The 25,994-nt window shown below is 55.2% G+C and overlaps 1 protein-coding gene across 8 annotated transcripts in view; it reads right to left on the bottom strand.

Annotated features, from left to right (window-relative positions):
• Positions 1 to 25,994, bottom strand: part of CDH23 (cadherin related 23) — a 417,627-nt gene that overhangs the window by 279,334 nt on the left and 112,299 nt on the right. For all 8 annotated transcript variants that reach the window (XM_023240529.2, XM_023240536.2, XM_023240532.2 and 5 more), the window contains exons 4-6: positions 12,746 to 12,888; positions 12,159 to 12,206; positions 11,952 to 12,044 (exon numbers count right to left, since the gene is read on the bottom strand). In XM_023240529.2, the coding sequence (XP_023096297.2) occupies positions 11,952 to 12,044; positions 12,159 to 12,206; positions 12,746 to 12,888 (284 nt within the window). The remainder of the gene's footprint in view (positions 1 to 11,951; positions 12,045 to 12,158; positions 12,207 to 12,745; positions 12,889 to 25,994) is intronic.

Raw genomic sequence — 25,994 nt, 5'->3', positions numbered from 1 at the left:
AGGGGGGCGATGCCTGCAGGGGAGAGTCCCTCCAGTCTCTCTGAGCGCAGGCTGCCCCCTGAACACCGCACACACAGCATCACAGCCCCAGGCAGAGCAACACTGTGGGATGAGCACAGCGGCACCCCTGTGTCTGCACCACACCCATTTTAGCAGAGACGGGACGCTTCCCAGGGACTTGTAGGTGGACAAAGTGAGCAGGATGACACCACTAACCCACACGCTGATCCTAACCACCGTGGGAAGTGGCCTCCTGGAGGAGGCTGCCCGTTCCTGGGCTTTGGTGCCAATAAAAACCAGAGGGTAGGCAGAAAAAATGAATACGGGCAAACGTATTCCATGGGGATAGAGGCTAAGGTAGTGATTGCCCTTTAGCAGGGGAGACAGGGAATCATGATGGGGCTTCTAGGTGCTGGAGAGTTTCTTTTCTTTGATGTTTACCTATTTATTTTGGGGGGGAGAGAAAAAGGGGGAGGGAGGGAGGGAGAGAGAGAGAGAGAGAGAGAAAGAGAGAGATCATGAGCAGGGGAGGGGCAGAGAGGGAGAGAGAGAGAGAATCTCAAGCGGGCTCCCCACCATCAGCGCAGAGCCTGACGCGGGGCCCAACTTACAGGCCGTGAGATCACGACCTGAGCCGAATCAAGAGCCGGACGCTTAATCGACTGAGCCACCCAGGTGCCCTGAGAGTTTCTGTTTCTTGATGCGGTTTTAGTGACACAACTATGTTCACTTTGCAATTATTTCTAAAGCTGAACACCTATGACTGTTCACTTCTCTGTAAAGGCACTTAAGTAATACATAGACTCAAAAACAAAAAAAAAGAGAAAAGAAAACTCATGAAGCTGGTGGTGAAGGGCACGTGGGGGAAAATACTCTAGGGGTTAATCTGTCCCACTTGCACAAGGCTTTAAGCTCAAGGCCTTCCTATTAGTCCTGTCCTTGATCTCCACGATGGCATGGTCAGGTCCGGGATTCCTAGTCTCATTTAACAGAGGGGCAAATTCACACATGCAGCCCTGGAAGGGGGAAGTGCCTGACCCGTCTCCCAGCCACAGGTGGTGGGGTTCTTGCTCCTTCCAGGCTAGAGTTCACCCCACTCTAACTCACTGAGCTGTACAGACAAGTGACTGAGACCTGGCTCAGTCAGCCCCAGGAAGGCTCAGCAACCAGGCCTACATCCAGCTAACTTCTGCCCACAGTGTTCCTGAGGCCACCGCAAGGCAGAAAAAGTCAGGCCACGGTCAGGAGGCAGAAGGTACATCTCCGAGTGGGGTTTACAAGCCAGGATGGAGTGGGTGTAGGAAGCAACTCCAAGGGCAGGGACTAAAAGAAGCCTGTGCCTTCAAGCCCAGCAGAGAGAAGCCCAGGTAAGGGGCTGGCTGGGATCTCACCCCAGCCAGCCCCTTCCAAAAAGGGTCTGGGGTCAGATCCCAGCCAGCCCCTTCCAAAAAGGGAATAACCTAGCAAGTCTTCTGACTTCTCTAACGCTTGGCTTGCTTGTCTGTGAAATGGGGACACAGTACCCACTTCCCCCACTTGCCCCACTGTACCATTCCAAGGAAGGAAGGAAGAATAGGATTTGGGGGAAAGACGTGCAGGGGTCATGGATGAGAGCATCTCCGGGGAGGGCACAGCATGAGCAAAGGCAGGGCGGCAGGAAAGCGGCCACCCACAGTGAGGATCTTGGACGGGAAGCACAGGAAAGCCTGAAGCTTAAACCTCATGCAAACGGGATGGGTTTCTAGCATGTAGGGTTTGTGTTGGGAATGGCAGGAGGCGCGGCTGGGCGCAGAGAGGGGAGGAGTCAGCGGGAAAAGGCCTTTGTGCCGTTTCCCTCGCAGAGGAAGGACTGGGAGAGGGTCCCTCCTGAGCCTGTGACCCTAGTGGACAAGGACGTGACCGGACACTCGGCTCTTTGTGGCTGGCAGTCCCCCATGCCTGGAAGGTGGGCTGGCCGATTGGTGATGAAGACAGTGAGCGGGAAGATTACATTGTACCTAGTGATTACGCCCTGGGTGAAATCTCTCGGCTGCATTATTGCGTTCAGAGAGAAGAACCGTCTTTTTAATAGACGGACGGGAGGTTTCCGCGTAAGGTTATTATAAAGAGGGAGAGCCCAGCCCCTCCTGGCTTCCAGCCTGTGCCACAAAGTTGCAAAGTAATTAAAGGCTGCTAAGGAATCAGAGAAATTATAATAATTCTACCAACCAAGAGATTGCTCGCTTTCCCCTGTTTTCCCCCTCCTGGTAGAAAACAAGGTGGGTCAGGCGGCCTGCAAACACATCCAAACAAGCCTATTGTGGGAATGGGGAGGGCGGGGCGGGGGGGGGGGCGGCTCAATGTCACGGGGGCTGCCAGGCCTGTCCTCGGGCTGTTCTGACAATATTCCAACTCGTTTGGGCAAACGAAAGGGCTGCGACAAAATTCCAGAGCCCCCAGAACAAGGAGAAACAGTGGCAGCCTGCTGGCGGTCAGCCAACACACTCAACATGGGCCTCAGTGCCCTACATCAGGCCACTGCCCTGGGGCTCGCGGGGGGCTGTGGGAGCCCAGGAGGCAGCACCCCTCCCCGTCCCTGCTCTGGGCATCAGGCCCCCCCCCCCCCCGGGAAAACAGTGCCACATCTCCTGCGGAGGAATGGGTTCGGTCTTCTGGGTTCTGGAAACCATGTTCCTGAGAATCTTCCCTGATCGCCTTAGGTCTTGAGTGGTTTGCCACTGACTTCTGGGGGGACCTGGGGAAAATCTTTTCCTCTCTCTGGTTTTGTTGACCTCTGCAGAATGTGTGGTTGGATCAAGTCACTTCAGTCCCTCTGGCGCTGGTTCCCAGGAACCCATTTGGAAGGCCTGCTCTCAGGCCATTGTCAGTTATTTTTCGATGACCGTTTCCTTTTTTTTCTTTGTCACGTTTTCCTTTCATTTTTTCCACACGCTTCCTGTCTCCCACTGGGCCGTAAGCTTCTTGACCACTAACACCCCTAGGTCAAGCAATCAGTCCACAGCAACAGAGCCTCTCTGTCAGGTTCCTTGGACCCCAAGCCGCTTTCCCAACGTTCTCCGAGAATTCTTCATAACAACGGGAATACCAGTCATCTCCCCCCAAAATGCCGCGCTTCATCCATGTGCCTTCCCTGAACTTTTACACAACCCAACGTACCGCCATTTTACAGATAAAGAAACCGAGGCCCTGAGAGACTAAGCATCTTGCTCATGGCCTCCCAGTTTGGAGTCAGAACCTGTGTGTGCGTGGCTGTCTGACAGAGTGTGCCACAGTAGGGACGAGGGTCCCCATGTCCCAAAGGGAGCGCAAGTCAGTTGCAATAAGGCAAAACCTGCTCCTTCTTTGACTATCGGTTTCCTTAGCCCGCTGCCCACCCAGGGTCTGAGGATACCCCACTGCCTGGAGGAAAAGGGGTACAGGCCAGAGACCTGACCCCTCTGGCTATAGGCCCCACCACAGGGGAGAGGAGGCCACGACAGGTGGACTCGGGCCACGTGAGGCTGGCAGCCCAATGCTGCTGCAGGAACATCTCCTAGCAGCCGGCTCTCAACTCCTTCCATTCAGAGGGTCTTTATTTAAAGGGCGGAGGGCACAATAAAAGGTGCCCAGCATGTGCCAGAGAGTCCCTAACGCACGTGAGCTGGGCTCTGCACATAGGCCCCCGCTTCATATTCACGGCCGAGGGTCCTGCAGCCACCGCAATAGACTTATATGAGCCCCCGAAGACTCCCAGCCAGAATCGGCGAGGAAACCGGTGTGATTAAGAGCATTACTACCATTCAAACAAAAAATAATTTTAATCACAAGTGGGCTCCTTCTGTCTCCTGCTCCCGTGCGTGCTGCCCTCTTTCCTTGTGCAGAGGGTGGTGGAGGGTGCTCCCAGCCCTGGCCGTGCCCCCACGGGCATGGAAGGAGGGGGTGCCGCAGGGGTCACGGGGGACCTGGGGTCCTTGGCTCCCCTGGGGAGCAGGCTGGTGTTTACCTGTAGGGATGGGGCTCTGCTTCTCGCGGAACAATGTGGCACGCGCATCTGGGGACTGATATCTTACAGGTGGGGACACACTAACCCTGCAGGTCACTAGGAAGGCGTGTCACTATGACCGCGGCAAGGTCCTGACCGCCAGAGGTGGTCCTCACTCCGGAGAGTGGGCAGCGGGCGCTGAATGAAGCTTCTCCCCTGGACCACCGCAGCCTGCGTATGGGGCGCGAGGTGACAGCCCCCAGTTCCCTGCTCATCCGGCCCGTCCCGGTTCCCTCAAGGCCTCTTCTCTGCAACCTCGGGCAAATCACAGGCAGGTCATGGCAAAGCTACAGAAGGACATACGCGAAGACGCCGCGACAGAGAAAGAGCAAGACCGTGGCTCCAGCCGTAAGTATACTTGACTCGGGGGGACTTGGAGAGGCCGGTCCACTTCTCTCGGCCTCAGTTTGTCCCGTCTCTTCAACGGGAAGAACAATTCTCCCCTCACTTACAGAGTCGACAAGAGGACAAACGAAAGATGCCGAAAACACTCGGATATGGAGACGATGACATTACTTAAATAAGCACGCACGCGGCGCTCCAGCTCAAGACGACGTAGAAACACGTGGCCCTGCGGCTTTGCCCACGTGCCTATGTCGCGCCCGCCCCACGAGCCCAAAGCTCACTGCCCTGGCCGCCGCAGGCTGTGGCACCTGCCGGCCGCGGGAGGAAGTATGCGTCGCCGTGCTGACGGCGGGGGGCCAGAGGGGGCATGAGCACCTCAGGGTACTCGCCGAGGGACACAGAGACGTGGCACGGCTTGGGGCTGCCGCCTGGCTAGAACAAACCACTCTGGCTCTGGTCAGCAGGATCCAGAGCCCCTGAGATGATTTATTGGTCTCCCTCTCCCAGATCAATAGGTGGGTGGTTATAGATGCAGAGGGGGCTGCTGGGCACCATGGCCCCAAGGTATAAATTAATACGGCCTGTCAAGGGGCTGCGTCTCCTGGCGTGGGAGACGACACCCTCTCGAGCAGAGCTGACATCTCAGGGGGAGCGGCGGGCACAAGCCAGTGGGAGCCCCCCTGACCCCCCACCCCTCGCTGCAAACCGAGGATGCAGTTTATAAATCATTCAGCGTCTGATGGGCACGCCGTGAGGAGGGCAGTGGGGCCGCCGCTGTCGGCCCCAGTGGGTGCTAATAAGTCTGGTCATGCCCACCTCCGCGTGCTCGGGGCCTCGTCTGGCCACCACTCCGGGGCTCCCTGTGTGCCCACCGCTCAGAGGACGCAGGGCTGAGATTCAGGACCTGGCGGGCAATAGAGGGCACTAGAGAGCTCCAGCAGTGAGGTCTCAGGCGTCCTGTGAGGTGTGGGCACCCTCTCCACCCCAGCGCCGGGCCCGGCTGCCCTCACCGTGCAGTAAGGCACCCCTCGCCTGGGTGAAGAGAGCTGGCGGGGGCAGAGCACTTTGTGTGAATGATCCCGCTGTCCTCCCAAGTGCCCGAGACGTGGAGGGAGCCGCGGGGCTCTGCCCCTTTGTGAAGTTCTCGTCCACGGGCCAGGCCCCGGGCTGGGGGCTGAGGGCACACGGTCCCCGCTCAGGCGGGTTGGGGAGACGAATGTACAGAGGGCTACAGCCACGGCCGTGCGTTGGACACGTATTTATACGGAGCCCTGTGCTAAGTACTTCCCGCCCGCGGTCCCATTTACTTTAATCCTCACAACGATTTTGCAAGGCGGGCGTAATTATTCCCATTTTTCGGGTAGAATGGAAGCAACCTGCCAAAAGTCAAGTCCCCGGGCCTGTCTCTCCTCATCCTGGCTCCAGCCCTGATGAGCTCTGGGCCAGTCACCAAGCCTCTCTGTTCCTGCGTCCACACCTGCAGAATGGGGATAACACGTGCGTGCGGCTAGCCTGTGAGGTGGGAGAAAGCACTCAGTGAGCTCCCCCATGGAAAGCGTGGCCGTGGGCACATAGGAAACTCTCAACAGTAACCACGGTGTCAACTTACTATTATTATCATAGAAATGAGTTATTTTGTTTCACCGACAAACGGTCACCAGGAATATCCTTCTCCCTGCTTTCCCGTCTCTAGTAAGGAGCTACAGCGAGCAGTGACTTTCATCTGTCCTTGCTGAATGACATGGAGAGGCGATGCGGCTTAGGGGAACCCAGGGCCAGAAGGCTTCGGACCTGGCTTGGACCCTACCCCCAGCCGGGGGCTCAGGCAAGTACTCTCAGTCTCTCGGGCCCCTGTTGTCTCATCTCCGTCCAACCTTCCCTCCTCCAACCTCCTCCGCATCTCACAGCTGGTCATCTGAAGCCACGGGTGACAAAGATCTATGCAGGACCTGCCTGTCACAGTGACCTGGGCAGGGACCCAGGGAGCCTACTTCCAGGCCAGCTGCATTTCCATTAGGTAAGACTGGGTACCTGCAAGGGACACACATACCCAAACAGCCACTGTCCCTCCTCAACAGGATCTCTGGTCGGGGGTTAGAGTTCATCTCCCTCTTTTGGAAATTCCAACATATGAAAAGAAGCTAAAGAAAGGTCAGAAGGCATATGATATTCAGCGGCACCATGATCGCCGTCTCAGACTACCAAACTTCTACACATGCTGTGAGGTCCCAAATAAATAGCCCTGCGTATAGACCAGGTCATTCCTTCCTGCTCCCATCCTGCTTTGACACACCCTAAGCCACCACGGCATTTAGTACATTTATATCTCATTAGACATCCTCTTTTTTTTTTTTTAAACGTTTATTTATTATTGAGAGACAGAGAGAGACAGAGCATGAGCAGGGAAGGGGCAGAGAAAGAGAGAAGGAGACACAGAATCCAAAGCGGGCTCCATGCTCCCAGCTGTCGGCACAGAGCCCACTGCGGGGCTCGAACTCACGAACCGCGAGATCATGACCTGAGCCGAAGTCGGATGCCCAACCGACGGAGCCCCCCAGGCACCTCTCATTAGACATCCTTTTACGTGTTTTTGTCTCTGTAAGATTACCTTCTCTGAGCACAAGACCTTGGTCTTAATCAGCATTTTACTGAATGTACCACAAACTGGGCTAAGGGCTTTACCCACCTGCATTGTTACACCTCACAATGACCCCACCTGGCCAATATTGTTTCTTGTCTCATAGAGAAGAAAACTGAGGTCCAGAGAGGTTAAGTCACCACCCCAAGCTGCACAGCTGGCCAGCGGCAGAGTCCGTTCGCTCTCCTCTACATGTCCAAGTCAGCTTAGAATCCCTGGGCCTTGCTCCATAGCTTTTCAGCAAGTGTTTGCTGTATTCATTTAAAAAAAAAAAAAGTTGAGGGGCGCCTGGGTGGCTCGGTCGGTTAATCGTCCGACTTCGGCTCAGGTCATGATCTCGCGGTCCGTGAGTTTGAGCCCCGCGTCGGGCTCTGTGCCGACGGCTCGGAGCCTGGAGCCTGTTTCGGATTCTGTGTCTCCCTCTCTCTCTGCTCCTCCCCTGTTCATGCTCTGTCTCTCTCTGTCTCAAAAATAAATAAACGTTAAAAGAAAAAAAAAAGAATAAAAAAAAAAGTTGAGTAGGTCAGGGCTCAGTAGATCAGGGCTCAGTAGATCAGGGCTCAGGATCAGCTCTGGGCTTCGAAGGAAGGCAGAATTGAGTTAGGCTGAGAGCAGAAAGCAAACACCCGGGATCTAGTTAGAACAGTACAATGTGTGTGCGTTGAAGTGAGAGAAAAGAGAGACACAGACACACGCTTACAGACACTGAATCGGCCCCTGGGCCGATCCGTGCAGAGGAAGCCAGCAGGTAAGTTGAGAAAGGCAGGTTGAGGCCAGGTGGGTAGCAGCCTCGAATGGCCAGCGAAGGCGGCTGAACTTGTTAGAACATCAAGGACACGGCCGTCCCTGAGATCACGGAGGCCCTCCTTGACTCCTGGACCCGAGGAGACACCTGGCAGCATCTGACGTCTAACCTCACACCCATCCTCCAGCCCGAACACCCCGGACCCAGGGGCGCCTCCCCAGGGCACACCTGGAGGGCTGAGGGGGTGGCCCCAGGAGGACACGGTGGACGGGGGAGGCGCTGAAGGTCAGCGAGGCGGACACACGCCCCTAATGGAGGTAGCGGAGCAGTGCCGCTGGGCACAGACACAGGCAAACACGTTTGAGCAAATTGGAACGCCATAAAAGTCTATTACAGCAAATCAAACAGCAGTCAGCATGACAGCCATTAGCCTGAAATGAATACACGGGGACTTAATGAGGTCTGTCGAGGCTGGCTTGGTGAATTAAGTTGCCAATTCTAGCAGGATTTCCCTTTTCTTTACGGACTTGAAAGCATCCACGCTGCCTCGTTAGGGCTTCGACAAGTGAATTGCAGGGCCTTTCACCCTGATAAAATGGATAATTACATGTAGAACAGCTTAGTGAGGGGAGAGGGCTGGGCAGGAGGGGAACCAAGAACAAACAAATCCAAACACACCTGTCTGGCTCCTCCCGAGCAGGGGCGGGGCCAGGGCAGGGGGGGCTTCAGGAGGGATGAGGGGCAGGGCTGGGGGGCCGGGGACAAATGGGCTCCCAGAGAAAGCGGCAGTAACTGGCCTCGATCCGGCCTCCCACCGGCCCCCATTCCAGGCCTGAGGACGTGGGTCCCCGTGGGTCATGCCTCCAGGCAGCTGAGGATGGGCTGCCCTGGCACCTTCCAAGCTCAGGTGGGGAGGGCCACCGATGTCATCCTCCAGCGCTAGCTGTCGCCCGGGGGACTCTGTTAAAAATGCAGAGCCTGGGCCCCCTCTTTCCAAACAACACGTTCAGAATTGCAGGGGTGCGGGACTATGCATCCTAACCAGTCCCCCAGGAACTTCTGGCACGGCCTTCCGATTCATCCCTTCTCTAACACTCAGTACTACCGAATGTTCTACTACTACTGAGACAGTTCTCCCGTTTTTGTTTGCATCACTCCAGGGCTGGGGAGCTCAGTATGTCTTTGGTAGGGTTGTGTGGGGGGGGGGTGACTGGGCAGCAGGTTTCAAGATTAGAAACTTCTTTCTTCTGTAAACTTAGAATTTGCCTCCCTATATATGCTCCTGACACTCATCCTTGTGTTCTGGGCACAAGAGACCCCCAAATTATCAGTGCTCCTAGGGGTGGGGACAGCGAATGTTGAGAAGGTGAGGGATGGGGTGCAGGTAGCTGGTGTGACCACAAGAGGAGCTCAGTAGATGGAAACAGCCCCTGGAGCTCGTCTGCCACCCCTTAAGGGATGATGAAGTATGGAAGGAGAAGTAGGAGCTTGTCCCGCTGGGATTCATCCTCAGACCACGGGATATCGGCCCAAGAAGGGATCTGGTCCACCTTCCCAGTTTAACAGCTGTTGGCATCGAAGCCAGCAGGGGCGGCAATAGGCCCAGAGTGTCACCCAGCCGGTCGCTGGCACAGCCAGGACACAACCCCAGGTGTCTCGACGTCTTCCACGGTACAACACAGGGGCTCCGTGGCTCGCCTTGGCCAAATTCAGGTGGAAACCCACCTCCTCCAGGAAGCCTGCTGAGATTTCTCTGACCACTCTGGCAGTCCCCCCGCACTGACACCTCACGGGGTCTCCAGTGCCCGCCTCTGTCTCCGACTTGCATTTTCATCCCGTTCACATCTGTGGGGCCTCCGCCACATATCACACTTCTCAAGGACAGGGGCCTGAGGTTGCCAGGGTGACCTCAAGACCAGCGGGAGAGCCCCGCTCAATTCTGGGCCGGGAGCCAGCGGGCCCTTTGCTGGTACCCCAGCTGGGGCCTGAGTCAGGCAGCTAAGTGCTAGCTCGGGTGACCACACCGGGCCAGGGCTGGTCAGTGCCAAGCCACCTCGGGTCAGGAGTGGCCAGGCCTCCATCCAGCCAACACCACACCCGACCAGCCACACGGAGCAGCCCTAACTAGGGTATCGAGTATCGAGCCAAGCAGGTGACCTGGGGATGTTTACACGTGAGCAAGTAAACCCCACAGGACTTCCTCCAAGAACTGTGTGTCCTTGTAGCTGGCCCCTCTCAACCCACCCTCTCTGCATCAGATGGGCATCAGGCAGGCCACTTTATCCTGTCTGTCCTCTGTTTTTATTAGATAAGGAGGACTGCGGCCCAGCGAGTTTAAGTGACATGCCCAGAGAGGTTAAGTGACGTGCCCGCAGAGACTCAGCAATCTGGAAGCAGAGCGGGGGGCTGGGCCTGGGGTCCCTTGCCTCCAGTTCCGGCTTCTGTCATTGCACATTCTTCTGGCCTCCCCGGTCTCTGTGCAGTGAGAGTCTGGCACAGCACCAAGCCCACGGCAGACACTCAATAAATATTTGTTAAATAGATGAATGACTGAAGAGGCTCTCTCCTTGGAGGCAGAGGCCTTTGGAGAATCCCAGGGGATTCCAGCAGGGCAGCGTTGGAGGTCACATCTCTCCTGGCAAGTGAGGGAAAGGCTGGCCTCAGCCCAAAGGCTGGGGAGGAGGGATGTGACCGGTCGTCCCCTTGCCATTGCTGCTGCCCGCTGCCCCCTGTGAGGGAAGGCAGAGGGCAGCCATGCCTGCCAGGATGGCAGCTGAGCAATGGGTCCAAGGCTCATTAACTCCGAGCCGTGCCCTTGGTTTCTGAGCCGGGGCCCAGAGTGCAGGCTGGCACGTAGAGCCCCTTAATTAAATTAGGGAGACTTCCAAATGAGAGGGGGCCCGGAGCCAAGCTGCAGTCCCGGACACGTTGGCCACAGATCAGGGCACTGTGTCCCCATGCTTGGGACCGCGGGCTCGCCTCCTCCGGTCCTGCCCCCATCAGGGGAAGGGCGTGGGAGCCTCTGCTGTGTTCTCACCCACACATTTGTCCTCACTTCCCGCCATCTGGCACAAGCATAGGACAACTGGCTCACAGCTGAGCAAGGAGGGCCAGGAACAGGAACGTGGGGGGCACGAGACGAGGTCTCTTCATCTCTAAGGGTATCTGAGGCTGCCCTCAGAGAATCAGGAGGCTCAAAGTCAAAGCTGTGCGACCTTGGGTAAGTCACTGTTCCACCACGAGCCTCAGTTTTCTCATCCACACACTGAACAGATACTTTCTAAAGACGCTTCTAGGTTCCTGATCCCGTGACATAGAATACAAAGGGGCTGGAACTGTAATGCGGTGGTGCCGACCTGCCTGTCTTCAGTGGATTCCATCTCTCAACGTTCCCATGCCAACCCTTTACTGCTGCCGCCCCACCCAGAGCCCCGAGGGCAGGCCTGAGGGACGCCCGGTAGAAGCTCTTTACCCCACCACCTTCAAGGTCTTTGAATTGCTAACTGCCAGCCCAGAAGACTGCCATCAGTCACGGGGAGAGGGACAGTAAGCGACGAGAACCCAAATACCATCGGGAGCCAGCAGCCAGCTCATTAATGAACCGTTTGTAATGCAATAATTTGTACTTCTCAATTACCAGCAATGGCTTGGTTTTACATGTATGCGCTCATGCAAACACAGAGTACACAGACGACCCAAAGGAGCAGAGGCCCAGGGAGACAATGGGGCTCAAGCATGAGGCTAGGGAAAGAGAGTCCCTTCCTGGAGCCACCTGCTTCCTGTGTCCTGGGGGTGGGGGGACCCGTTCTGGCCACAGCAAGAAAGCCTGGGGTCAGGCCTGCCAACCCAAGCGCCCAAGGCCCGCACTGGCTATGAATGGAAGGAAAGAGGTCACACTGCCCCTCCCATCTCTTGTCCTGTCCCGCGTCCAGCTGGAGTGGTGGGTCTCGTCCAAGGCAGGCCTTCCATCAGACCTAAGGCTACCATCACCCCTTCTCCTTGGCCAGCAGGCGGGTCCCTACCCTCAGAGGTGCTGGCATAGTCAGCAACCTGCCCAGAGCCGGTGCCCCAGCTGAGGCGTGGGCAGGAGATGTGGAGCGCAAGCTGCCCTTTCCCCAGCTCCAGCCTATTCCCAGGTGGCCCTGGACCGACCGCGTGCACCCCACCCCGTGCCCCTCAAGCGTGACGCTGGGGGCTCCTACCTCGGGGATGCGGACGCTGTAGGGCTGATTGTGAAACGTGGGCGCGTTGTCATTCACGTCCCCGACCTGGATGTTCACCTTCCGCGTGATCACCTGGCAAGAGAAGGGTGGGGATTTACTGTCTATCTGCATAGGCTTCAGCCTCTTTCCACCCAACAGCTGGGGACCCTGCCTCCCAGGGCAGCAGGGGCTGCAGGAGACACTCACCCCCTGGTGGTCGCTGACAGAGAACTCCACTGTGAACTCAGATTTGGTCTGAAAGAGAAGACAGGGAGGGGGAAAAGGCAGAGTTAGAGAGAGGCGCGCTGAGCTCCTGAGTCCTGGGCCCTGGGCTCTAACCCGGGCTACGCTTCTAAATTGCTGTGTGCTCTTGAGCAAGTCACTAGACATCTCTGTGGCCACTTCATCAAATGTAAAGAGAAAACAAGGGTTCGGGTTTTCAAACTCATACCTTAATTTGCTAAGGGCTGCTTGTCACCCGTTCCCGCATCTCTGGAAAACGTCCTTTAGGGGAACATTTGCTCATGGGGGTAGACCTGTGCATACTATAAAGCGACCGTTCTATGGCTCATTGTCCTTCCTACCCATCCAGTGTTGCCCCTTGTTTGGGGACACCCCCAACTAACCCCATTCCCTGGCCCTGGAAGAAGGACACCATTTAGGCAGGAAAATGCTACTAGAACGTGAGAATGGGGCCTCAGAGGAAAGCCCCTTAAAGACGAGGAGCCACTCTCCCTCAGTGTCTGCCTCCGCCCCCAGGAAAGGACTAGGGTAGGCTTATGGCCAGGTCATACCTCTCTGTCCAGCGGCTGCCGCAGCCACACCACACCTGTGTCAGGCTCCACGGCAAAGAAGCGGGAGGCCTCCTCCCCAGACACGCCAAACACCAGGGGGTCGTTGTCCATGTCTCGGGCCAGCAACTGGGTCACAGAGGAACCTGGAAGAGCCATGGGAGAGATCAGAGGGCAAAAATGGGAGGTTGGTCCTCGCTCAGGTGGCTGAATCCCAGCGGGAGAAGCCACCCAGAAGACCACCAGCAGGTGATTACTGTAAGAGCCCGGTGCATCTCTGGGCTCTGACTCAGGCTGCCTGCCTCCATCATGGCCACTCATCACTGTGTATGTGTTTATAACCGGGAAGTGTCATTCACCACGTTTTAGGTGTGTAATGGACAACTGTGACCTGTGCCTGTCCCCCCTTTTCTGATTTTAATTTGGAGACCCCCTTCTCCGAGTGGCTCAGATGGGGGGCCAGCCCTTCAATTCTTTTGTTCCAGGATGGGCACATATCTCAGCCTTAGCCAATCAAAGCATTCCATCTCCCTAGTCACACTGATTGGTTCAGGGAGGAGCATGTGACCCCAGCTACCCAATCAAAGCCAGCCCTGGGATTTGTGCTGGAACCACTGGGAAGGAGGAGCCTTCCTTCCGCTGGGGTTGCTAAATTGGCCCTGCCGGCAGCCATCTTTGGCTTGCCCAGGAAGAGACTGTCTGAGAATGAAGCCAACAAGGAGAAAAACAGAGCCAAATGGTGCACAGAGAATGGCTCCTGAAAGTTTGAGGGTGTGCAGACAGCTGTGCCTGATATAAGCTGTAACCTCTGGACTTCTCGGCTATATGCGCTAATAAATCTGCCTCCCCCTCTTCTTTTTTGTTTTTTTGTTTGAGTCAGATGAGCTGGATTTCTGCCTTTTGCAAATGGAAGCACCCTTTCTAATTCAGAATATATTACAAAACTTGGCATTCACCCAACAGTGACCAGGTGCTGGCCTTGTGCTAAGTGCTAGAGTACACAGAGGTTAGGAAGATGTGACCCAGCCTCGAAGAACTCCAGGCTAGGACTGGCTTTAGGTGAGGTTTCTGTTCCCAGGAAGAGGACTGAGGCTGTCCATCTTCCCCAGGAAACACAGCCCTGGCCAGAAGCCCCCAGGATGCCTGGCCTACAGCGATAGCATAGGGCATCTTCTCCCGGCGATCACAGCCCTCTCTAGGTAACCTTCAGTCAAGGGTGTGCAGCCCCCCTGGTTTGTCTGGGATGGAGGTGGAACACATACTAAAACCGGGAGTCCCAGACAACCAGACTGGCTGGCCACCTTAGTTTCAGGTGGTCCTCAAGCCTCCAGGAACTGTGCGAAATGTTGAGAGTACAGTATCGCTTTCTGCAGAGAGGATCTATAGTCTTCGCCTGATTCTCAAAGGGGTGGCTAGATTAGAATCATGGCCTTGGGCCAATCACTGCTTTTAAAGCCTCAGTTTCCCCTATAAGATGGAACATACGCTTTCTTCCCCAAATACAGATTTTTATGTTTACTGAATAGCTCTGATCATCAAGCTAAGCAAGAAAGGATTGCAAACTCTGGGACTGTCATCTAGAAAAGAACGCTAATGAGCTTTTCTAAAGGACAGTTCTAACATGACAATGACAACTAAGGTCTCTGTGCGCTAACCACATTCTAGACAGTGGGCTAACGGGTTTCCGTGGACTTTCTGATTCGATCCTTACTGCTATTCTCCCCATTTAACACATAAGGTAACAAAGAGTGTCTAAGTAATTAACCATGGCACACAGTAAATGGCAGAGCTGGAATTCAGATCCTAGGCATTCGGGGTCCAGAGCCCATGTTTCTTCCCACGACCCTACACATCTCAACACTTGATATGTGAACTCCAGATGCAGGATTTCTATGAACATGACCCTATCAGACCCTAACCAGAAGCCGAACGCTTGGAAAAGGAAGACACTGGGCAATCACTGGGCTCTTAGGATATACCAGACACAGTGCTAGGCTCATCCACATGGGTTCTCTCATGAAATCCACCACCACCACCCCCAGCAACTCTGTTTAGTAGCCATTATTCCACCCATTTTACAGACTAGGAAGTTGAGGATCAGTGAGTGTCCTCTCCAAGGTCACACAACACAGCAGGATATGGCAGCATCCAAGATAATGGGAGAAGGTGGGAGGTAGGAGGAGGAGGAGGAGGAGGAGGAAGAGGAGGAAAATCATAGAACAGAGTTGGAATGACCTCAGAGACATTTTGGGGAGTCCAGGTCCAACCTTCCCATTTTAAAGATGGAGAAGCTGAAGGCATTTAGCTAGTTGCTCAAAGTACAATGGTGGGAAAAAGAGTCAGTCAACTAGAACCCAAGTTTCCAGACTCCCAGTACAGTGCTCTTTCTGGATGAGGAAGGAGGAAGAAGTCATAGATAGACCAAACACCTCGCAAGGCATCTATATTGTTCAATGGCAAGCAATTGTTTTATTTTTTTTAATTTTTTTTTTTTTTTGCATTTATTTAGTTTTGAGAGAGGAAGATAGAGCACAAGCGGGGGTGAGGCAGAGAGAGAAGGAGACACAGAATCTGAAGCACGCTCCAGGCTCTGAGCTGTCAGTACAGAGCCCAACGCAAGGCTTGAACTCACACACCGCGAGATCATGACCTGAGCCGTAGTCGGATGATCAACCGACTGAGCCACCCAGGCGCCCCGCAATTGTTTTATACTAAAAAAAATGGGAACGTTTTGGAACACAATCTAACAATTTATTTTTTTTTTTGAAGAGAATTCTTTTTTTTTTTTATGTTTATTTATTTTTGAGAGAGAGAGAGCATGAGAAGGAGAGAAGCAGAGAGAGGGGGGACAGAGGATCTGAAGCGGGCGCCGTGCTGACAGCAGAGAGCCCAATGTGGGGCTCGAACTCACAAACCGTGAGATTAAGACCGGAGCCGAAGTTGTATGCTCAAACCAACTGAGCCATCCAGGAGCCCCCGTCTAACAATTTATTTTTAAAGACATAACCTAAAGCAATAAAAGAATTTCCAGCCTCCCCCTGACTTCCAGGCATACCCATATCCTTTCCATTACCCTCAAGTGTCCTTTAATGGCAAAGTTTGAGGAACACTGACCTACTTCCCAATTTCTTGGGGAGATTCCCTGTGAGGACAGGTCCTGTCTGTCCACTACGAGTCCATGGCAGCCCCCTGGAGTGAACACTTCACTTGCCAACCACCTTCAGGGGCCAGCCCAGGTGGGGAATATGGGACCAAGCTCTCTGGTAGCCGAGGGGATTCTGGAAAAGACCACACTGGCCCTCTAGCCAAGGTCAGATGACTCGGTCTGATATCCCAAATGGCTCTCTCGGGCCTGGTGCTCAGGCCCTTCCAAGAAGGGGGGCACTGGGCAGGACATGGATGGGGCCATCAACTGCTGTCACCCACCCTATAATTTCCCGGACTTTTATCCATTTTCCCCTCAATTATGTGCTGCTCAAAATGGTCCTTTTCGGCTTCCTCTCAGGCTCTTGCCTGCTTACGCCTTCTTTGTGTCCCAGGTAATTGCCAGTGACCTTTTCTAAGTGTACTAATTAAAGGTGCCGATTTAATATTATATTTAAGACAAGACGCCCCGCAATTTTCCAGCTGGGCACATGCTCCCCCGCCCGGGGCTGTTCTGCTACTCTGTAGAAGCTGGGCCTCGCTTTGGCTTCTCCTGGGCACGGGGTTCATTTCTCCAACAGGGAGGCTCCTAGCAACCTCTGCACCATTCACCCGGGAAAGAGGCCAATCTATGGGGCCCAGCCCCAGCCCAATGGCCCTAGGAGCGGCCACTCAGGAGAACCATCCCGGCTATGGGACCATGGGGTACACATCCCACATTCTAAGTTTGTTTCCTGGCAATACACCCTGCGACTCAGGCTTTGGAATACCTGGAGTTTGGCTTTGTTTTGTTGTACAACTGGGATAAAATACATCGTTAACCATTTTAACACATACCATTCAGTGATATCGGTACATTCACGGTGTGGCCCGACCACCACCACCATCTGCTTCTAGAATATTTTCCTCATCCCCAAGGAAACCCAAACCCACGAAGCAGTCACTCCCCATTTCCTCCCTCCCCCTGCCCTGGCAACCACTAACCCACTGTCCGTCCCTCTGAATTTGCCTGTTCTGGATATTCCATATACATGGAATTATTTGAGATGTAGTCTTTGGGTCTAGCTTCTTTCACTCAGAATAAAGTTTTCAAGGTTCACCCTGTTGTGACACGTATGAATACATTAATCCCTTTCCATGGCTGAGTAACATTCCATCGTATGGAGATACCACATTTTGCCTATCCGTGCATCCGCGGACGGACGTTTGGGTTGTTTCCACCTTTTGGCTATTGTGAATGGCGCTGGTATGAGCAGTTGTGGACAAGTTTTCGTTGGAACACTTGTTCTCAGCGCTTTTTGAATACGTACCTAGGAGCAGAATTGCTGGGTCCTGCGGTAATTCTACATTTAACTTATTAAGGACCCACCAATTATCTTCCACAGCAACTGCACCAATGATATGGTGCATCCCACCAGCAAGGGATGAGGCCTGGAGCTCCTTCCAGTGGGAGTGAAGGACACTCGGTGATTCACCGGGGCTGGGCACCTCCTGTACGGTGGAGAGATGGGAACCGGGCAGCGCTCCCTACCCGATGTTACCGGTACCCTGCCCGCTGGGCCTCAGCACATCCCAATGTCACACACGCCAGCCCGACCTCCAAATGCCAGCCTGGGGACCCTGTGCCTGAGGGTTCTGGTCTTCTGGCTGCAGTGCTCAAAGAATGACTGAGGCAAAGCCTCAGATGAAGAGTTGGCAGATAATGGTTCCAGCTCCCTCACCCCTCGGGGGCTGGTGCAGAGGCCGCATTATACGCTGGCTCTCTGAGTTCCCCATCGGGACTCAAGCTCCAGTGGCCCTCAGAGCGGGGGCGGGGGGGGGCAGGGTGTCTAGCTGGTCAAGCTTCTTCTCCCTGTCTCACCTCCTCACTCCCCACCTACGCTTTCCAGAATCCCTTCCCAACAAATGGTTTGCACTTCAACCCTCATCACAAGGCTTTGGGGGGAACCCACATAAGATACCCCCTAAAATTGCGGCAACAGCATCATCCAGAAGCCTGTAACAAGACAGATGCCCAGGCCCCGCTCACTCCGCTGGCCCGAGGAGAGCCCAGAGTGTGAACGTTTAAATAGCAGCCCCGCTCTCCCTACAAGAGACCCCGCCGCACAGCCAGGTTAGGAAGTCGGGGGACTGGTTTATAGCAGGGTGATATTCAAATATTTAACAATGGGCACAGTATAGGCATCAACCGATCAGAAAGGATGCCGGCCATAAACAAGCAGACCGGCGAGTACTGCCTGTAAGTCAGCCTGGTTTATGGCTCACATTTTAGATGCAGAGAAAAGCTTCTCGGGCCCCAGGATGATTTAAAGGCTCAGTCTTCGGGCTCTTGGCTCAATCAGTGCTGCGGGAGGACTCTCTGTTCTTGGCACCCGCCCCCACCCCCGCCCCCCCCCCCCGGCTTCACGGGGAAAGGTAGCTCAGCTAAGGCTAGCCCCTCTCCACTCTGTGCCAGCCCAACCCGGAGTCGGGGGCAAGCTTAACCTCATGGGTAGAAAGCAGGACTTTGAAGACCTGAGATTCCTGGACACCCATGCTCACAGCAGCAGCATTCACAGCAGCCAAAAGGTGGAAGCAGCCCAGTGTCCATTGATGGAAGGATGGATAAAGAAAATGTGGCGCATACATGTAACGGAACGTTATTCAGCCTTAAAAAGGAAGGGACGCTGTGCTCAGTGAAGTAAACCAGTCACACAAAAGACAAACACTGGATGGTTCCACTTACATGAGGGACCGAGTGTAGTCAAATTCACAGACTCTGGAAGTAGAAGGTTGGCTGCCGGCGGCTGGCGGGGGGCGGGGGGGGAGGGAGGAATGGGGGGTTGTTGTTCACCGGGTGCAAAGTTTCAGTTTTGCAAGAAAGAAAGAGTTCTGGAGACTTGTTGCATAACCACGCGAATGCACTGAACGCTACTGAACTGAACGTTCAAAGATGGCTAAGATGGCAAATTTTCCGTTACGTGGATTTTACCACCATTAAAGAACTTAAAACCAAAACTTAAATCGGATTATGTGCAAGGCCCTAGCGATCTGGCCTGAGACACCTCCCACCGCATCACATACAGGCCCCTGGACTTGCCCCTCCCTGGCCCTTCCTTCTGTTCCTGAACAGTTTGCGGCTGCCCCAGGGCCTTTGCCCCGGTTGTGCCTTCGGCTGGGAGTGTCCCTACCCTGGCAGCTTCCTCACTATACACCTCTCAGTCCAAGGGCTACCTTCTCAGAGAGGCCTTCTCCAATACTCGATCATACAGAGAGAGTCTATCTAAAGAGAGGCCCCGTCACTCTGTGTCCCTGCACCCCGTGTCACGGTCTTCACGGCTCTCCCTGCTCGGAGCTGATTTTGTTTGCTCACCTGACCTGTAGACTGCGTGCCCCAGCCCCCTGCCTGCCACACAAGCCTACCCATGTCGGCTCCATGGGGTGCGGCCTGGCCTGTCACGTTCCCTGTTGTACCTCCGGGGGCTGGCATCTCAGGGGCGCTCAATCAAGAGCCGCTGGGTGAACAAACGAGTCCTGCCAACTGCCGGAGGTCCTATGCAACAACAGTCCCCAAAGTTGTGTAGATCTGTGAGGCACAAGGAAGGGAGAGAGTATAGCCAGCTAATTCCTAATTATGTATACTAATGGACAGGAAAAAGCATGGCTAATCAAAACCTAACAATGCCCAAACCAGTAGTGCTTGGGCGCAGGCAGAATCATAGTGGGACACTGGCTGGGGGCCCAGTGTCTCAAGAAGTAGGTCTGTACCCGATCCTTTATGGCAGTGTATCCCGATCTGGGGCCATGTACTCTATCCTGTGACGCTGTACCCCATCCAGGGGTAATGTACCCTATCTTGGGACCATCCTCCCCATCCTGGGCCATGGACCCTATCCTGGGGGCTGTGTACCGCATCCTTGAGGCCAGGGACCCCATCCAGGGGCCCTGGCTGGGGTGGCGATCCACTCAGTAGGCTACAAATGCGCCTGGGAGGCACAGGCTGGCGACACATCCCCACAGTGGCCTCAGCCCCTCAGCAGGAGGCCACGTCCGTCTTCCCGGCAAGGGCTGGACAATCACAGCTCTCCCTGCAGCCGTGCTGGGCCCACGCCGCTCGCCGAGATGACTGCTATTACTATTATTGTTATTTGCACCGAGGGGCACAGGCTGCTGGGTGGCGTGTCAGGCGCTCCTGGAGAGCTGTGAGTTTCGCCTGCCAGACGAGGGGCGGGCCAGAAACTTAGGCAGGGCCGCGGTAGCAGCAAGGCTTGGCGCTTATTCTGGACGGGGGAAGGTGACAGCTGTCGGCTCTCCGAACACGGACAGGGTGCCCCAGGATGGATGGAGGGCAGAGAACACTGCACTCCTCCCAGCGGCAGGCTCCTCCTGCAACAAACCCCCGCCTGTGCCACCCCCCCCCCCCCCCCCCCCCGCTCTGAGCCGCAGAATTCAACGCACTCCTTCCCGAGGCGGCCGACGCCCTCCCAACCTGTGCTCAGCCCCCTGGCCAGTCACATTCCCGCTGCGTCCCTGGGGCTCGGCCCGCCAGGCTGCTGCCCTCCTCCCTCAGGCACGCTGTGGTCTCCACGCTCCTATGCTGTGCGGCTGTTCCTTCAGCCTGGAAGGCCGCTCCTCCTTGCCACTGCCCCTTAGTCCCAGTCATCTGTAGATGTGTGCCTCAAATGCCACTCCGGTCACACAGTTCTCTCCCCTCGGCGCTCCCTGGGCCGCCGTTTGTACCTCCATGCAGCACAGCACGGCCATCGCCCCTTGAAGACGGAGGCTGACGTCCTGGGACGTGTTTGGCAAACCTCCCCACCCCTCCAGGATTAACTGTGGCTCCTCTCCTGAGGCCACAGAGCTAGCCAGTTCCTTCCCTTGCCCAAGCAGACGCTGCTCATCGATCGTGTCTCCCTTTTCTGTTGCCATAGTCAACTCCAGGACCCCTTGCGACACTTGGTCGTATGCAGCCACTGCTGGCCAATCTGCAAAGGCGTGTGAAAGCAAACCTAAAAGGACTTCTCATCAGCCCTGACCTACTGGCCCTTCCCATCCAGGGGCCACAGACCTTGCAGTCGGCTCCTACCAGGCTCAGGGCAGTGAGAAGGGACAGAATCAGACGTGGAGCCTTCGGACGAGCTCAGAAACCAGGGCTGGTCACGGCCGAAGTGAGAACCAAAAAGACAAAGCCCCCCATGGTGCAGCGGGAGAAGCAGGGGTCCTGGCAGGGACAGGGCTGTGCTCTGGCGAGTGGCTGAGTCGAGGAGCAGCAGATGACGGGCCCTGACCCCAGATTACAGGCCATGGGTTACGACCAGGTCTTTCTGAGAATAACCACCCTCCCTTCGCCATCGCCACGGGATCTGCCGCACAAGCCCCAAGCCCACCCTTCTCCTCCTGGTCCGGGGGGCCCAGCGGCACTGGTGTTGGTCTCTGTCACAGCCAGGGGCTCCTGCCCTCTGCCTCTCCCCCAGGACGAGCCCCCCAGAGCCTGGGCTGGCCTTGGAGCCTACAATCTCATTTGTCTCTCCTCTGGGATCAGACAGGCCTGTTAAGAGTCTTGATTCCTGCGGATAATCTCATTTGTCTTAGGTTCACCCTCCCCATTCTTCTGCCTTCACTCAGACTCCTTCCTCCTCATACCCCCCTCCCCACCCCAGGGGCCTGAACTTGGTTTGACCTCCGAGGAGCTGATTTTTGTTTTGGGTGTTTGTTGGCGGGTCCTAGGCCCTGCTCTATCCCCCCAGGGGAAGCCTGAGAGAGCCTTGACGCAGACCCCTCCTCTCCTGAGAGGCAGGTGGCCCCCCCCGGCCTGCCTCTGCTGACCCGCCTCCTCACTCGCATCAGAAAACCCTTGCTCTGGATAAAGGGAACCGTCTGTCTGCAAAACCCATGGCCATGTTCTCCCTCTCCTGCAGCTCGGTCCCCTCAGAGCAGATGGCACGAACGGTCAGGGAGAAAGGAAACTAGCACTCACGGAGCATCTACTGGTTGCCAGGCGCCATGCCCAGTGGTTTTCATTCATTCCCACTGCCATCTATTTCTCACCGTGACCCCACAGAGAGGGACTAGCGTCCCTACTATGCAGACGAGAGAAGCGAGGTGCCGGGGGGGGAAAAGGGACCGACCCAAGGTCCCACAGCTAGGAGGTGGCACACGAGGATTTGAACTCTAGTCGGTCTGACTCACCTCCACCACCCTCACGGCTTCTATCGCAAAGCCTTTTATCCAAGCCCTAATCTGAGAAGCTAAGCATTGCCCTCTGCTCACCCGCCAGAGACCGACCCCCCCAGGCCCCCTCCGTGTATTAGGCCCCTCCATAGTTTAGGCCGCCCTGGACCCCTGGGTGACTGGGCTGGGCCGAAGAGGAGTACCCTTGAGGCAGAGACTGTGGGCCCCCCCTCCTCCGTCACCCTGCCACAGCCCGCTTGTCACCAGCTAGCAAGATGGCGAGTCCCTCGGGAGAGTCAGAGAAGGGATGGCTGGCTCACCTGGGCGCGCAGGAGTCCGAGGGCCAAGGGGACCAGCTAATTCAGCAGAGAAGGAGACATTAAGCAGGGCGGGATGATATAAACCAGAAGTTTTAGCGGCAGGGAAGAGGAGGAGCGACCTGTCGTTGTTGTTTTAAAGCAATAAAGCCCAAGAGGAAAGATCGGACATAAAAATATTTGAGGGACGTGGCCCCGAGTCTCAGAAACTCAGAGCTCTTCCTCTTCTGGCACAAGAGAGCAAATAAAATCATCATTGTCAAGGGCTGCCAGGCCCAGAGGCAGCCATCAATGTGCTCTAAGCCCCTGTAACCTTATGAGTCACAGAGAGGTTCAGTTACTTGCCTGAAGTCACACAGCTAGCATATGACAGAAGTGGGATTGTTCAGCCACCCATCTAATCCCCGGTGATGCCATCTACAGTCCTTCATTCATTCACTCCGCAAACGCTGCCTAGCACCTGCTCCGTCCTGGGCGCTGGTGATACAATAGTGAACGAAACGGGCAGAAGTCCCTGCCTTCCTGGAGTCGACATTCCAGTGGACACAGCTACAGACATTACATGCTTTTTTCCTGGCCTCTCACAGGCACACGGGGGAAGCGTGAGCCAGGGGTGTGGGGTTTGGTCACAGTCCATACGTACGAAGAACCCCATTCCTACCCTTTGCCCTGGTTCACGCATGGGCTGTGACCCCCAGCATGAGCACTTGGCAGGGGAGTGAGGACACGGGACACAGGATCAAAGGGCACAGAAGACAGTTCGAGAGGAAGATGGCCTCGGTGAAATCCCTCTAAATAAGACAGAGAGAAGCAGTCAGGCATAGAACTGACACGGCCGCCTCGGTCGGTGCTCACAGCAATGACCTCCTGTGTGATCGTGGGGCACTCATTCCCCTCTCTGAGCTCCCTTTCCCCGCTGACACCACGATGGAGTTGAAGGCAACGGCGAAAGCACACAGGTCCTTGGGGAGAATCCATTCCAAGCCCGGCAAATGGGCCAGGGGTTCGTGTGCCACCCCCGGTCGCGGCTGCACGGGCGCCGTATGGGGAAGGATCTCGAGGCTGCGTGGGTTCAGCAGGAAGGAACACTGTGATTCATTAGACACCTGATGTGAGCAGGGGACGGGGGGTTAGCTGTACACGCGCCACACTCACATTCTCGATGAGGCCAGTGAAGTCATTTTACAAAGGAGAAAGCAGGGCCGGGCATCTCCGTGCCGAGTCCGCGGCCACCCAGCTAACGGCGACAGGTGGCAGGGCTGAGTGAGACTCAGATCAGTCTTGGGCTCCCAGTACCCTTCCCACCACACCACATTAAAGTCCCATCCAGTTAGGGGCGCCTGGGTGGCTCAGTTGGGTGAGCATCGACTCTTGATTGCAGCTCAGGTCACGGTCTCGTGGTTCGTGGGTTCGAGCCCTGCGTCAGGCTCTGCACTGACATTGTGGAGCCTGCTTGGGATTCTCTCTCCCTCTCTCTGCCCCTCCACCACTTGTGTGCTCTCTCTCTCTCTCTCTCTCCCTCTCTCCTCTCCATGTCTTTCTCAAGTAAATAAACATTAAAAAAAAATTTCTTTAAGTCCCATCCAGTTAAAATACCTACAAGACTATGGTCCCGTTTGCCACACCATGTACAAGGCCATGTGCAAGGCACTGTGGAGGAGAGAAGGGCACAGACACCCCAGCCCCATCTGGCAAGGCTTCCCAGACTGGTCGAGAAACCCGGGGTATCTCTTCACCTGTCAGGGTCTGGGCTGGACTGGATACTCCTTTCTGTGCAGGAATAGCAGCCTGAACAAGAAGCAGCCATGAATAAAGGGACTCCAGAATGCTCTGTGTGACCTTCCTGAGTCCTTGCTTCTTCCGCTCCCAGGCCCAGGGGGGCTGAAGTCCTGTCACAGGGGCCGGGAGAGCCACGCGGTAGTTACCAGATTTAATAACAGTGATAATAGTGGGGTGGGTATTTTTTTTTCCCTTCTCCTGAAACTTTTCAATTCATTGAACTGTTCAATTAACTTTACAAAAGGAAATGTGGAAAAATGACGGCAAATTGAACTTGACATTATCATTAAAATAAACAGAGCACTGCAGGCCTTTAAAGGCTCACAAAGAGATTATCCAAACATTTGTAGGCACGTGCTGACTCCTTCCTGCTCACAGGAACCCTGGCGCTCTCCCTCCTGCCCAAGCCCGTGCCCTAGTCAACGCTTACCCCCCACCCCCCCGTCACCAGCCCCTACCCCCAGTGTGAATACGAAGGTGGGGGCCAGGCTCTGCTAACCAGCTGCTATCTCCGGCGTGTCCCTTCCCTCTCTGGCCAACAGTGGGAAGTCCAGTGGGTCTCAGGCCTGGCTGCACACCAGATTCCAGGTCCTAGTCATTTAAAATTCTTTTCAAAGGGAATTTGAACCTTAAGGCCTGACTTCAGAATGCCAGCCCCTCCTGTGCCCCATCCCTTAGCCAGAGCCCAAGGCCCAGAGGCTCCTTTTCTACCTCCCAACGGCAAGAAAAAATACTCAGAAACTGAGAATGGTGTCACGGGGAAGCAGGTGAGAAAGACACCCTTCCCCTCACCCCTGCTCCACCTCCCACTCACCACCGCGAAGGAGGCCAGAAAAGTCTCTCCAGAAATCACTTCCTCTTTGAGGAGACTCATAATTACCCACAATGATCACAGCACCATTCATTTTGCCCTAAAATTAATACATCACGTTGAGAATGATATCGCGCTAATTTATCACAAGATTTATGAAACTTGCACTTTTTCTAATGAGATTTATGCAAATGCTGCTCTTGACACTGTTTGTGTTTTAAAAAGTTTTGATAGGGAAGCGGGGGTCCAGCCCAGCTGGCTGAGGTGCCACCTCTGCTCAGGGGCCGGAGGGGAAAGGCTCTATGGTGGCTCCTGCCCTTGGAGGACCCCAGGCGAGCAAGCCCCTTGGCCTTCCCACTGGGCTCCTCCCTCAGTCCCATCTCTCCCCGGATACACCCTTCCTCATCCGGAGCCAGCCCTCCCTGCGGGTGCCCCTGCCACCTCAGGTGGGGAGACCCTTACAGGTGGTGGGGCTGCTTCTTTGGGATGAGCAGGGATCCCTCCCACCCAGTCAGAAGCCTCCAGGACAGCATATCACCCACCCGGGCATGAGACAAGAGAGGCACATAGGAAGCAAAATTCAAGACGGCACTCACTCTCAGGTGCTGACCCTATACTTGTACAAGTCTCAGAGTGTCCCCTAAAATGTGCCCTGGGTGCCTCTCCTGCCTCACCCTAGGCCCCACCTTGCCACTAGCTACCATTTACTGAGCACCTGTTGTATGACAGGTACTCTGTTAAGCACTTCACACACACGGTCTCATTTACTATTGACCACAGACCTGTGAGACAGGTATTCCCACCCTCAGATAAAGGGACTGAGTCTCAGAGAGGTTTAGCGATTTGCCCAAGATCACACAGCTAGGAAGAAGCGGAGTCAGAATTCAAAGGCAGGTCCATCTGACCCTGAAGACAACGTTTTTATTCAGTACTGACTCCAAATGAGTCACAGAAGACTTCCCTCTTCTGGGAGTTTAGTAACACTATATATCGAAGGGTCATAGCCCACATACTCAGTGACCCAGAACAGAGAAGAAAATCAGGAAATTAG

This window comes from Felis catus, chromosome D2 (assembly GCF_018350175.1).
Source record: "Felis catus isolate Fca126 chromosome D2, F.catus_Fca126_mat1.0, whole genome shotgun sequence".
Lineage (NCBI taxonomy): Eukaryota > Metazoa > Chordata > Mammalia > Carnivora > Felidae > Felis > Felis catus.
This window is presented reverse-complemented; position numbering and strand designations above follow the sequence as displayed.